Here is a 15782-nt window from a genome sequence, read left to right as displayed (position 1 = left end):
GTGCTTAAATAAATAGTAGGTATTGTTTGAAGATTATTTTTAGCACTGAAAGAAGGCAACTTTTAAAACAAGTAAATAAAGTTGAAGAACATGCAGTTAAAATTAACAAAAACAGGACCTCAGGATCAGAAATAATAAAACTAACCCCACGGAAAGATCGGTTTTCTAGGCCTACTTCAGACTATCTATACTTTCTAGACTACTTCATCACTCATGTCGTGAAGATTCCCACATTATTTTAGAGATTCGATAAGGCAACTTCAGTACACGGCTGCTTCACCATAGCGCTACGTCGCGTCGCGTCGTTAGATTCTGGCTTTATTTTAGGGTATTGTCTCGTCTTAAGTTATTATCTTGTTATAATAATATATCCAAGGTCAAGGGTACACAGGGTTCATGTAACACATCATATCTCTATGCAAACCGCTTCCATGTAATGTGTGATCATATTTTTGTAACAGTAATTTGAACTATGACGAATGATAAAATTTGTCCAATACTCCAAAATTACTATTTTACATTGCATTATCATACTCTCCATAATAATCATAACGTATACAGGGAGTCCTTGGGTAAAGTGTACAAACTTCGGGAGGTGATTCTACGTGATAGTACAAGTAAAGAAAATAAATAACTTTTTTCGAAATTTATTTATTTTTAGTTTTAAGGTAGTTTTCAGGCACAAAAGCTGAATTGTTTGTATGAAGAAAATGATATTCTTATAAAAAAAAAATTCTCGAAAAAAAAAACAACGGAATTTCGAAAAAAGTTATTTATCTTTTTACTACCACCATCATCTAGATTCACCCCACGAAGTTAGTGCACTTTACCCCCGGACACCATGTACATGTAAATGGGTATTATTTGAAAATAATTACAATGTTATTGATGTACGTAACAAAGAAGCATCATTGTATAGTCTGGCTTCTAGATTATGATAATTTAGAAATCTGGTTGGTAAAATTATAATGTAATTTATAAATAATGTAGGTTGGTAATGGTAGGGATAACTCACTGTAATTTGATATAGTCGGTTGGCTTTTTATTTCATGATTCCTTTTTCGTTTACTTTATAGTTTTCGTAACCACTGTGAAAGGTGAATCATCGGTGTGAATTTGGAAATAAAATAAAAAACTTTAATAATTAAATTGTTTTATTGACAACTCTTTGGAAATTTAAGGTTTACTACATAATTCAAGTACACTACGCAATTTCATGTACACTACACAATTTCAGGATATGGATTCTCCAATCGCTGCTCGCAATCGTAGTCGGAAGTACATACATTGCTCGACATTCTTATTCCCGAGTCTCGTCGAAGGTACATACTTAGAGCGGGAGCACACAGAGAGCGGTCAAAGTTCTGCGTTCTACTGACCGTTGACCGCTCAAGAGTTCCAAAGCACACAAGCGGCGTTCAAATTCTCGCGTTCTAGTTTCGTTTGGGTCTTTCATAATATATGCAACATGTCACTAGAAAGTTCATCATCCGATGAAGAATTATTGCTCCTGTGGAGCTTAGCAGCTTCTAAAAAGAAAAGGAAGTATTGGGTGCACCCAATCAACATAACGCGAGAAGAACAAGGCGAATTTACTAGTATTTTTCAGGATTTACTTAAAGATAAACAACTATTCTATATTTTTATAATTTACATAACTTAAATCGTATAATAAACTCATTTCCCTAACCAATTCAATTAACTTTTCCGTGTTTGTAACCTCAGACATCGCGGCGTTCTGGCGTTATCTGGCTCGGCGGGAAAAGAACTCTTAGAACGCGACGTTCCGTTTTGACCGCCGCTGACCGCCGCGGTCTGACTGCCCGCTGTGTGCGTTGTTGTTATAGTATCAGTACATTCTAATGAACGCCGAACTCGGAACTCGGAACTGACCGCTCTCTGTGTGCTCCCGCTCTTACATACGCCAAAAAGTCAAAGGTACACTACACAATTTATCAATTTCATCGCCAGATAATTCAATCTAACTTTAACTTTAGTAACAAGTCAAATTATTATTGAAAAAAACAAAATGGAATGTTGTCTTATTTTTGACAGCTATATACAAATTTCCAACTTTCATGCAAGACGTGACGATCTGAAAAATCTGTTCGAGAGATTTTGATGTATCAGAAAATAACTTTTTAAAATAGTTAAGTTAAGATGTGCCAACCTACATCATTATCTACCTACAATTATTCGATTTTCCTAAATAAAATCGGGCTGGTGTTTTTATATCTGATGTGCATGTAGACATTTATTTTTGGAATATTGTGTCATATATTGTGGTAAAATTCTCGTATTTCCCTTCAATTTTAATATGCGCTAATTATTGAAATAACACTGCTTTCCAACTTTTTTTTTTAAATGCGAATTTCGCATAAGAGTCCTAACCGCTTCCAAACGTCTGGAGCCAGTAAGACTATGGCATCCCAAATTGTGGTATTTTATACCTGGTTTGGTACCTGGCTATTCAGATCCGATCACCAAATACGGCTAAAGCCATTCCAAGCAACGTTTCAATACTGAATGGTTGTCTTTCACCAGGGCGACACTAAAATTAAATGATTTAATCGTGAAATAACACAAATTAATCGAATAAAATTTACTTGCTCAAGTCGGGATTTGAACCCGCGACTTCCGCATTTCTCGACCACGGAGGCCGTCAAAATAGTTAAAACAACTCGGGGAGATGGAAAAACATGCATTTCAATTCGTACTTGATTAATACTGTCAATTGATTCCTGATACAACAATATGGAGAGAACTCAACACGGGAAATATCGCGTATGTTAATAAAATTTAACATTAATTTGCGATATTTTTTTTGTAAATAGTTAATTTTTTTGCTATAGGTATCTAATTATGTTGCAACGAAGTGTTATTTCAACAATTTATACGTATTAAGATTTTAGAGGAATACAAGAATTATACTAATTATTATCGGCAATATAGATGCAAAGGACGCAAATGTGATTAACATAACTAATAACATGCCATAAAGGAACGTAATAGATTAATTCACGGTTTCTACAGCGTCATTCTTACCATCGTTTGTGTATATATGGCGTAATAAGGCGAAATACGAGTACGACGTGTTCAGAATCTGAAAATATATTCACTCATTAAATTGACACATCATTATCCACCGATTATTATTACACATACCAAACTACATAATACGGATAATACTATTGTCTAACTAGCAGTCACACATGGTGCAGATTCACGGACAATTACCCTAAAATAGCGACAACTTGTCTTGTTTGAAATTTCAGTCTTTAGCACGGCATTTGACCCGAGACAAAGTATGGGTACAGGACCGCGGGAGACGCAGGTGCAACAAATACGTTCCTTGACCTATCGCCGTCTCAAATGCTTCGTTCTAACGTGGTGATTTTAGTTGATCAACTCTCCGTTAAATGACACTTGAAAGCTAATGCCCCTTTAAGACATAGCGATTTTAGTTGAACGACATTTATTGAACAATATATCGTTCAGACGTTTCACATCAAGATGGCGTCAAGTGAAGTTATCGCTGCGTGTATCCCTATGATTTCGGACCTCTTACGGAACGAACTTTAGAATGTGAAAAAGCGCAACAAACGTCAGAAAACGGATTATAAGGAGAAACGAATTGGGTGCTTCTAACATTTTATTGAGAGAGATGGAGTTAGAAGATACCGAAGGCTATCGAAATCATTAGCAAATTTCAGAAGAATAATTTGATGTACCTACTGTTGTCTAAGATTAAAGAAAATATCCAAAAACAGGACACAGTTATGCATGCGGCTGTCCCTGCAAAAACTAAGTTACAAATTACGCTAAGATACCTGGCAACGGGGGATTCTTTTTCAAGTCTGGCTTATATGCACAGAATTCCAAAAAATACGATATCATTATTTATAAAAGAAGGGTCCGTCGCAATAGTTGATGCCCTAAAATTTGTTATGATGGTTATAAAAATATTATTTTGTGAAACATTCGGAGACGTGTTATTTAATAATTACTACTAAGTTACAGTAACATTTCAAAAATAATATTATTAATTGCAGTGTCACGTGCATTCTTATTTTTGTAAACTCCTTGCTTCTGATCCCAAAGACAGTGATGTCTTTGGTAAAGATCCATAAATCTGAATGCGGTGATGGTAGGTACTAGGTAAGCATAAATAAACCACTCAATAGGGAAGTCTTTCGTCTACTTTCGACCGCAGGCAACTAAAAATCGCAAGCGACTTGAAACATATGTTCACACGTTTCGATTCGGCAGGAAAATCGAACGATGGTTTATACTTGAACAACAAAAGTAGACGGGCTTTCAACTTTTGTCGCTCAGCTAAAAACTAGATCAACTCTGTTTACACTTGCTGTTTACACTTGTCGATTAGCTTTCGAGTGTCATTCAATACAGACTTGATCAACTAAAATCGCCCTGTGTGAATGGGGTATAATCGACAAGTGTGAACACGCTTTCAACAAAGTTGTTCAAGTTAGTGACCTCTACCAAAGCGATGCCTGTCTTTGGAAACACAAACAAGATATATTAAAAAATGTCTGTAGTGGCCAGATGACATAATGTTCAGGTTTATTGACCTCTATCAAAGCGATGCCTGTCTTTGGGAACACAAACAAGATATATTAAAAAAATGCGAATGACATAATATTATTTTCGAAATGGGACAAAATATTAAATTAACATAACAAATAATTAACACAATCGGAATCATGTACAAGAATGATTTAGGATTAGTATTAGTATTTCCAGAGTGGAAGATACTCTTAGTATCACCCTGGTGTAAAACCACCATTCAGAATTGAAAAGTTGCTTGAAACGATTTGGCCGTGTTTGGTGACCAGATCTGAATAGCCAGGTACTTCTCCACCTTCCTCCTATCCATCTCTTTCTCTCTTCACTACCATCAGCCTCACAACATACCCCAATTGGGGATTCTATAGTCTCACTAGATCCAGACGGTTGGGAGCAGTTGGGGCTCTTTTGTGCGGTTTCACATAAAAAAAATTAAAAATGTACTGAAATTAAAAAAAATAGCGGAGACTTAAAAATTAAGGTCCCAGTTTCGGCCAGATGTCTCAATGTTATTTCTAATTTAGTTTTTTTAATAAAGTTTTGATGAGGGCAAACTCGTCGAATTCCGCTACACGTAAAATACGCTATGTAAAATTAAAAAAAATACCACTCGGCTTCAATTTAATTACCTACTTGTTACATATAAGATTTGTAACAAGCTGTGTGCATCACTTTACTTACATCGCATCTATGGTCTTGGTGTGTGGGATCTTTAAGTATCTACACATTGTCATTTTGCTATTGGTCAAATTGAGAGCCCTGGAATTTTGACTTGGACAGTTGCCAAACCTGAGGGAGGAAGAATCTTGTGAAGAATTTTGTGAGCATCAGCTTTTGCATATGGAGCATTGTCTATTGGATTGATTGAATCGGATGACATCTGCCTATCCTGATTGGTTAAGAGGGACCTTTTTGGAGACGAGCAGTACGAGACTATTTTGTAATGGACTACAGCATTATTTTTTGGATAAAATATAAACTGGGACAATTGCTGTGAAGAACCGGAACCTACTACATCGCATCAAGAACCAACTCTTATCACACCTTATCATTTTACCTATGCAAGCCTTTTACCAGACAGATTTAACAGTAGGATATTAATTTCTAGTAGCTATTTAATTTATTTTTTTATTATGTCTTTTTATTGCAATACATTTTAGTAAATAAAAAATATTTTTTTATTTCTAGATATAAACCCATCCTTAAAATCATTTGTTGCAATTTAATGCCACGGTAACATACTACAAGAAACAACTATTTATTACGGGGAGATGGTAAAGAGGTATTAGTTTCATTTTTTCTCTATCGTGTTTGAGTTAATTTTGAAAGTTAGAAAATACGCTTAAATTCTTTAAATAACCTATTTTATGCATGAATTTCTATCTTCCCCGATTTAAATTGTTGGTTCCAGTAGTAATTAAATTGAAATAAATAATTATAATTAAATGCGTATTATGCTTGCAGCGTAATTTGGCAACTTTACCATTTTTTAAATCCAAATTTCGTAAATGATTTCGATACGCTTCCAAGGCGCGGATAATACCTAACACCTAATACAGCGCCCTTGAGGTTTTACTAGCGCCAATCACCGTTTGGCCCATGGCCGGTCCTGCGTGCAAGACCTGCTGAAGTAACCTTAATTGGGGTAGGTTTGAGGTGTGAGTGAAGGGAGAGGAAATGAATAAATTATTGCATTCACAAACAACAAGTTTTTTCTAGGTCTAAGGGCAAACCGTTTGGGAGGCAGCCGTTTACGGAGGACATTTGAACATCTCCCGTCTCCAGGGGAAAAGGAAAAAAAGGAACTTATTTCCAGGGCCTCCTGTGCGTTAACGTTAAAAAAATAAATAAAAATCGGTCTCTGGTCGGGGCCCCTATCCCTATACCCCTATCCCAAGGTTGGAACCCCAAGCAGCGGCCTCTCGGCCTGGGCCGAAGTCCAGCCCTGACCGATACAACGCGTCACGTCTGTATCTGGCACAATTTTTTAAAAATCATGTTTTCAATCAACTGCCTCCCTCCCTGCCCCCCCTTCACCCCTTCCCAAAATACCCGCGTACGAACATGCAAGATCCCTAAAGAATCCGGAGTCCAGTTAAAGAATGCATGGTAGAAAATGCCACCGATATCTAGGGATGTGATTAAAGAAATATACCCACGGCATAAACACAATAAAAAACAATCTATTGAATATGTAATATTGACTGTATATTTTAGAATATGTCATCGAATATACGCGAAATAATTATTAAATTTCCTGATATATGAACTTGCTCAACATATTATTATTATGGAATTCTACAAACCAAACCTAAAGTTTACAAACATAGACCCATTTTTAGAAATTCATAAGAAAATTTACTTACAGATGTAAAACTATTCAAGTTAAGCTTGAACATTTTGCCTGCTGTGACGATGAGCGGAACTTGGGTTCGAATCATGAATATTCTCATATTCTTCTTGTAACTTTCGGAACAATCCATCCACGGTGTATTGTATATTGCCTGAATCAAATATTCCGACTGAAAGGAGTAAAAAGTCGTCAGAATGGGAGAACGGAAATACATTCACGGAATACACAACGATTTCTTGTATTGTAGCATACCTTTGCCATTATTTCATTACCAAACCAACATAGCATGAAAATTTCTGACATCATCGTGATGAGGTATGAAGCTGTGGCAATTAGTTTGAATGGCTGGTCACCTGGAGTTACCTGAAATAAAATATTGTATTTAAATCTGCAAAAAGGGTACCTACTCTTAGAGCAAATAATATTTGTTGCATTTTGTTTTTCATGGTTACCTACCACAATAAGAATGCCACTGCAACAAATGACTACTCCGCTCACGAAGTACTGGACACAAATGGATATATTAAAATAATTTTGCACATCATTGACGTATCTGAAATGTGAAAATATTGAGACAATATTAATATTTTAACATTTTTTGCTAAGGACTCTTTTGGTAAGGTTTTTCTTTACGACATGTGTTTGTAAATGCCAAATGAGCAGTGGGCCTGCGTTAAAATAATATTTAAATTTTACAGCTCCAACTGACCTTAAAATAATCCGATGGTATGCAATAGCTTTATTGATGTTTTCGGTAGCTTTGGCGCTGCGTTCGATAAAATGAATGTCATTATATGTGTTTTCATGGTTGCCATCGTTTTCTTCGCCAACGTCTTCGGGGTCGATTTCGATGACATATTTAAGTGAATCAATTAAACAGTCCAATTGGGCAACTGAAATAATGGATGTCAATGGACGGTTAAATGTTTTACGGGTCACTGTAACCACCGCTATAATACTGCAGAAGTACCTACACCCCTAGCTCAACGCAAGGGAATACTTCGTGCTTCGCGGCGCCAAAGGAAGGCGCCAGCCTTGGTTTGCAAACCACATTCCCGACCTGCCCCAGTAACAGTATTAAAGAAATCAGTAGTTTTGGTTGTTTAATTGATTTATTATTGAATAAAAATAATATATTATTTTTTAACAATAATTATTAGCCTGAAAAACATATATAAATTGAAATAATCTTCCCAGAAAAAATACGTGCCGCCGACAAAAAATATAGTTGAATGTTTTCTAGTGAAAAATCTAATAAGGAATAAATGTTGAATGAAAAATACCAGTACATATTGAATAATTTAGCGGTTTTGAAAAAGTCGACGTAGCGCAATTGGTAGAGCACCTGACCGGCAGTCAGAAGGTTGCGGGTTCAACTCCCGTCGGCGGCATGTATTTTTTCTCGGAAGATTTTTTTGAATTTATGTTAGTGTTTCAGGATAATAAATACTGCTTAAAAATAATACGTTATCCATTGTGCTATGGATAAAAAACCTTGTCTCTTAAACATTAGTTAATCTTGAAATAAAAATAATATAATTTATTGTTACTGAAAAGGAAATAAAAAGTATTGCTTACTGGCTTGTGACATGAAGGCCGCGATGAGGGTGTCCATAGAAGAGTTCATAAGAGCCAAGCCACTGAGCGACCATACTTCAAAGGCGTATGCAATTTCAAACATTGGAGATGATTTCAGATTTAGGAAAGGAATTTTAAAGGGGCTTGGCAGCCTCCTGGACATGTCGAACAAAGGGAAGAGAAGATAACCTGCAATATAAAAAAATATTATGCACTGGTACTAAAAAAGATTGCAGAAACCCGAACAGACACAAGACCCACTTGGCCAGTGAGGTCTGATGATTAGTTGCAAGCTTCAGAGTAAGTGATCAGGATTTTTAGAATGATTTAACCTACGTATTTAATTTGGTCATACGTTCATAAAAGGATCAGGATCTTACTTACTGACTAATGTAAAAACCGATATGAAACAAAAGCTTTTGGATGTTCTTCCGCAGTTCTTGATTCTTTTGTTTATTATCTCATCGTGCGCCTTGGTACTCGCTTTGAAATCGTCACACCTCAGGAAATCTATAAGACGGTGGAACTTGTTCCTCTGCAGCATCATGCTCATCAGCTTGCACATCAGGGATCCTGTGGTGAACATGAGAGTGGAACTAGAAAATTAAAAACTGCGTTGTGGTTAACCGTACAAGTTTATACTTTGAATATAATTAACTCATTATTTTCAAACGATTGATCGATCTAAATGTTTGAAATTGGTAGTACTATTATTAATTTATATATTATTGATAGCAGATTCTTAAAAAGTTGGTTATGTGGAAACATAAAAGTGGTAGCACAAAAAAGAAACTCAGAATAATGGAATCAGAATAGGGAGTCTTCGACAAGACAGTTGTTGACAGCGATACGGAATGAGAATGATACGTGCAAGAAATGTAATGACTAATGACTTCTCAGAAACTGCAACGACGTCATCGATGTTGGAGTAGATGTCATACAGTTGCCCGAAGAAAAAAGCTGACATGCTCGCGAACACCACCCATCTGTAGCAACAGTAGAAGATAGACAACCCTATTTTCTGCCCGATGTCCTCTTTACCAGGCCACATGCCTAAATTAGAAAAAAAAATTATTATTCTAACATCTGTGACTGTAAAATGTCTGTAGTATGATGTTTTGGTATAACATGATGACTAGATGTATAGCGAAAGCGATCCAGAGGCAGGCCTAGGAAGAGGTCGATAGACTTCGTGGTATACAGAAGATTGGAGCAGGTCGGGAACCGAAGGATTAAAGACTGGAGACAAGTGACGATAGAACGCTGTCTGTGGTAAGCATTTGTGAAGGATGCCAAAATACACTTTGTGATATAGCGTGGTTATTTTTTGGTACAAGTCTTACAAACCCCAGAAACTCATAACCATTTTATTAAATGCCACAAATTCACTGGCGTCTCCAGAGGCAATGTTATTCTCAGACATTATTTCTAAGTAGAAGAAAAATAAAAATTGGAAAAATAATAATGGCGAGAGCCACTAATATTTTACGTTCTTATTTCACAGCTAGAAAGTTCTTTGATTCAGGGCCGGCGCGAAAAACGGAAAAATAAGAATGGCGAGGGCTACTTATATTCTTATTTCAAGGTTGGAAAGTTATTCGAATCAGGGCCGGCGTGAAAAACGATCCAGTGTTACCTACATTTTTCTTTTTAAGTTTGGTGCAACCTTAATTTAAATTAAATTAAATTTAGGTACCTAACTATTTAGGCACCTACGTTGAAGTTTGATTTCCGGACAAATCTTGATTTTATTTTTATTTTATTTTATTCATGTCTATTCTTGAATACACATTTTACAAATGATTACAGTGGTTTATATTGTAGTACAGAGAAAAAAGTACAGAAAAAAAAACATAAAAAAATAAAGAACATAGGTTGATAAAGGTAAAACTGTGTGTGGGTGATATTGTATATTACGTGAACACCTCGCTAGGAGAACCTGTGCTGAGGTGTTAACGTGTTTGTGATTAAGTGTGACAGGTATTTATGTGTTGTAGTAGAAAGTTTTTTTTTTTTCACATACATATATTTAAACATGAAAACACACATTTATATGTATTTTTGGATAATTCTTGAAGAACGTGTAAAATATTTAATTTTACTTATTATATTTTGGTTATGTTTGGTTTGGAATTTTAATCTTTTGAATAAAGTGAATATCTTAATCTTTTATCCAAGCTACGATATGTTTTTTGAGAAAGTTTGTAGATGTATTTGTAGTCATTAACTGTTTCAAAGTAATGGGCAAACTGTTAAAAAGTTTGGTTGCGTAGTATTGAAAGTGTCTTTGTCCGTGTGTGGTGTGTGTTATCGGAATGTTCAGTGTTTTATTTGTTGATGACCTGGTTTTTATTATAGCTTTTGATTGATTTGTAATATGAAGATTATTATGGGTGAGATGTAGGAGAGCAGTTTTGGCGTAAAGTTGTCTTATTGACATGACGTCTAGTGTTTTGAAGATTTTGTTTGATTACCTTTAAGAAAACTCATTTTGAGAAATACAAAATTAATAAAATAAAAGAAACTTATTTTTATACAAGAAAACGAATTTAAAAGGGAGTTCTATGAACAGTGTACATAGATTTTAAAGACAGACTAAACACAGTTAAATGGAAAATATTTCATAACTACATAAAAAAATAAACACAGAAGTTCTTTTCGAGTTCCAAAGAAGGATTGTGTGAACTCATTAATAAAACTGATCAGGAAAAAGATTTTGCCAAAGTTTTTCGTTAATTGCTGGAAGTTTTAGGTTAGTAGGTAATGCGTTGTATTGCTTATATGTATATATAAAAATATATATTTTCTTACAATAGCTCGACACAGGAGACCCCGAGGAAAATAATTTCCCTCAGGTCCTATTTCATCTTGAAGGATGATGTGTGGAGGAGGAGGTTTCCTTTTCAGGGAAATGAAGGATAGGGATATGAGGAAGAGGAAGGAAGAGGAGAGGAGAGGAAATAGAAAAGGTCGTCACTTCCGAGCGTGACAAAGTGCCAAGTTCGAAAAATGTTATATTTTTGACGTTGTTTAGTACAAAACGATTTATCCCCCCCTTTCGAAACTTCGCTTCTTTGTATGAAGACTATCAGCCAGTTTTAGTTTGGCAGTGCGCTGCACCGAAAATCCTCATACAAATAACAAAATTTTAAAAAAATTAGTTTTTGCTACATAAACGTCAATAAGGTCATTTTTTCAATTTCAGCTCCTAGTACACCCAAAAATTACGACCCGCCACTCGTAAAAAAGATCTCCCTCATTTAGTTTCTCCAAATCCGGCCCGTTACATAGTAGGTGGGCAGACGCATTCGCCATTAAGAGATAGATAATCCTCCCCCCATGAACCCCATGATTGGTTGTCTAATGAATGGTTCCCGGGGCAACGGTACCCATACCCGCCTCCCAAAAGTATATCACAGACGTTTTATATTAAATGGTGAAAACCACAGTTTTTTGTACTGCCAGGGATCTTCCCGTTCTTCTGCTGTCTTCTACTATCGGAGGTTGTTTAACACTACGTTGTTTGCCACATGCTTCGAGATGATTGTGTTTTCGTTTTACTTATGATAAATTCAATCGAAGTTGTAATTTTCTTTCTACTGATAAAGATTACTACTGTATCAGAAGTGTAGTTCGTTGTAGAGAATGGAAACTATGCATCTTAGGAATTTGTTTAATCCAGCCCTGCCAATATGTCGCAAGGGGAACAACTGTTTGACAAGTAAATAAAAGAAACGCCCCCTTCTATTCTTTCATAATTTATTCCTTACTTTGATTAGCTCGATAGGTTGATTGATAGCCCGACAAATAATGTAACCCAAGTATTTATTCTGTTACTTTTAAATTGGTTCATATTTCATTAGGACAATCGATGAATTAAATATTAAGAAAGGGAATGCATAGAATATAATAAGGCTAGGCCTGGATACTTACGTCATTTCTTACTCATGTTTTGAAAGTTCATTTTATGTGGACAAAAACTTTTACACAGAAGATGTATCTAAGTTTAAGTATGTAAAATATGTAGATACATACCAATACACGCAATATCAAATTATCTGTACTTGTAATCAATAGACTCAAATAGGTACCTATTTGATTTCCACTTTATAATTACATTCTTAGGGTGATTTTTTCACATAAACGGCTCTATAAAAAACCGTCCAATTATTATTATTATTTCTATGCAGATATTCTCCCATGTATCTATACTGTATATTTATGATTTTATAAATAAATGTCACTAAAAAAACTGCTATTTCCAACAATCTGAGAAAGTATGATTGAAATGATAACAATGTTTTCAAAATGATTTTTTAAAGGCGCAGATACTAACTAATGTCTAGTTAGGAGTTAATGTCTAGAACGTGGGTATTATTCAATAAATTCATTTTTAAAATCCAATTAGTTATCTGTTTTAAACTTTCTACAAATTTGTGTTGTATGCCATCTATCGGAACAAACATGAACCTCACGCCGGTAACACATTTGAAAAAGCTTTGGGAAAATGCCGGCAGAAGGTTGATGTAAAATAATATTTATTATAGTATTGTTTGGATGAAGATTATTTTCTTACAAAAGTTATATTTAAGTAACAGAATATCTGAGCGTATTTTTGTGTCAAAGCTGATTTCTTTTACAAATTGTAACGATTAGCCAATATTGCATTGTAGTGAAGTGAACTAGTTGCCATTTACAAAACATTAGACTGATTTTTTGAAGATTCAAACGAAAGGTCGGTGTCAAAAGGATTGACATCACCATTTATTCCAAACCGATTTTCGGTGGTTTTCAGTTTCCTCTAATAACCGTATTGTTGAACTTCTACAGAACTAATTGATTTATTCTAAAGGAGTGTGTAGCGTTCTCCAGTAATAATACATTAAGGACAGTAATAAAATCAATTAAGAGCCTAGGCAAGTGATAACATCCCGCGATTTTGTTTAGCATTAAAATTCAGTCCGCGCCCTCCCCCCTTAAGGAGAGAGGAAAGAGGGATATTGCCGGAGTCTTGGACCCAAGTCCCAATTCAAAGGGGACAGTGGGGTAATTAAGCAATAAATCTGCCGAGGAACATTTTAAGCCAAAGTCGAGGCGTTTAGGGCGAAAAAAACACGTGACTAATGGCGCTCGTTGTGGCTTGTTAAAAAACACAAGGCGGTGGCTTAAATTGGAGCATCTGCCTCCATTTTCATGGCTAGAGTCGGTTTTCAGGAAAGCTTGCGGGCTCGAAATTAAATAATGAGAAGCTAGCTAAAAATAATACAAAAGACGGAGAGTTTTACGTTGTAGTTATAATATATAACAATTGTTTCACTTTTCCAAATTCCGAAAAAAAATCAGTAAGAAGAATAACAATAAGAAATTGTGTTATATTTTTAAATATTTTTTTAGAATTGTCAGATTTACACATTTTTTTTATTGTGCCTGTCTCACTAGCCTGAGTCGAAATAGGCTGGTTTACAAATACTTTATTTTAACAATACGTACATTTACAATAAGTTGGAACCAAACATATTTGACAGAAATAATATCAGGTTGGTATCAAGAACTTGAGAACTTTTATTTTAGACTAGCTGTGCACTGTACAGACGGTAACAAATAGCACGTCTTCCTTTTACGTCAAACAGATGGCGGTTTTAAAAAAATAATGTTTGTCCAACAGAGAACGCTGTTTAAAAAAAACTAAAAGAGGTAAACTGTTTTCACCTCTTACAGGTAACATTTACATAAAATAGGCATATAACAAACACACGCGTATTCGAATGCAACGTCGCGTCGTGTCAAATTTTCAGAGTAATCGGTGAAAAATTTTCGGTGATTAAACATTTTGAACAAACGAACATTTACGTTTTTGTTTATTTATATAGATTTGCATTAAAGCATACAGCAATTACAGCATAATTTTTTTAAAGTTCTGATTTATGAAGTGTCTATTATCATACCAAGCAGAATGCCTTGCATGGTAATTTTATTGTCTAATTATAATGTTCTCTGGCTCTGCGTTCAGTGAACGAACGGACTGTAATCTTAGAAGACCCACCCTTGCCTTATTTAATATCAAGACATAAATAATAAAGTAATTAAAAACATTTCATTACAACGGCTATTAGTGTTTTTTCGGTACATCTGGTGGCAGTGGGTTGGGAGGGTGAGTTTAGATTGAGGAGGGAATTACCGATGTACCTACTAGGAGATCAAGCATAGATTGAAATTATTTAATGGATTCTTCATAATTAGGCTTTTGAATTCATTTTATAACAGGCAACATTTCATTTTTACTTGGGATCTTTGGCTACGGATCCAGAGATCACAAGTTCGAAACCCGTCGAGAACCCGACCACAATAAGTCGAAATCCATCAAGTCGAGTCCATAATCGAAACATCATCTTCCACATCTCCTTTCCCTTCTCACTTCCTTCAGCCTCACGGACACAATTCATAGTCATGCTTAGTTATTCAGTAGTAGGTATTCGGTAGTAGTAGGTATTCATAAAATGTTCAAATAACTAAACTAAAAAAAATAATGAAAAAAACAAATAAATATATATATTATACAGCACATGTTATGCCAGCATGACCGAGACGCAAATTGAATTAACACTAAAATATAATATTTTCAACCTGATCTATACACCCCGACCCCACAACAACATATTATTATATTGAACACAATAAACAAGATAAACTTTTATTTAACTGCCTTAACAAATAAATAACTCGCCCTACAATGTTTCCCTTGTATCGTCTTTTCAAATATTTAAATGGCGCGGGACGTTTGTCAGTAGGTAGGAGCGACCTGTCAAAGGCATTCGCGCTTTCTAGGAAACGTAATAAATGGAGGCTTTACGAGGTGGAACGTGGTGTGGGCATGATAGGCCATAAGGCAGGGATCGGCAACTTCGGGCAGCTTTTCGTGGGCCACATGCGGCATCTCACATCTCTCCGCTCTCTTCGCAACTCATCAGAAGATCACAATACACGGACAAACGAATTCAAACGGCAGAATCGGCTCTACCTTCGTGCTCGCACTGTCAGAATCAAAAACTCGCTGTAACAAAATGTAACTGGTCGTTGGAAAAAAAACAGCTACAAAATTTTCCTCAACGGTTGGATATAATTATAAAAGATGTCATCGGTGATTACTAAGATTATTTGGAATAAAAAATGAATATGACAGTTTGGTCTATGGTGACTAATTTTTTTATAATTTTTTTTCGGCTGTGTGTCGACATGTGAAAGAACATTAGTTTGTTTTGAAAAA

At 35.4% G+C, this 15782-nt stretch overlaps 1 protein-coding gene across 1 annotated transcript; it reads right to left on the bottom strand.

Moving 5' to 3' along the window:
- Positions 1-3013: 3013 nt before the first annotated feature.
- LOC149425681 (odorant receptor 10-like) lies at positions 3014-12456 on the bottom strand. The gene is made up of 8 exons (XM_089646019.1): positions 12452-12456; positions 8999-9114; positions 8519-8707; positions 7650-7833; positions 7348-7493; positions 7166-7263; positions 6954-7109; positions 3014-3103 (listed from the first exon to the last, which is right to left on the bottom strand). Exons 1-8 carry the CDS (start codon positions 12454-12456, stop codon positions 3014-3016), a joined length of 984 nt encoding a protein of 327 aa, XP_089502145.1.
- Between the last annotated feature and the right edge of the window lie 3326 nt (positions 12457-15782).

Source organism: Hesperophylax consimilis, chromosome 2 (genome assembly GCF_061612785.1).
Source record: "Hesperophylax consimilis isolate HC1 chromosome 2, BYU_Hcon_1.0, whole genome shotgun sequence".
Lineage (NCBI taxonomy): Eukaryota > Metazoa > Arthropoda > Insecta > Trichoptera > Limnephilidae > Hesperophylax > Hesperophylax consimilis.
The sequence above is the reverse complement of the archived record's forward strand: the minus strand, read 5'-3'. Positions and strand labels throughout refer to the sequence as shown.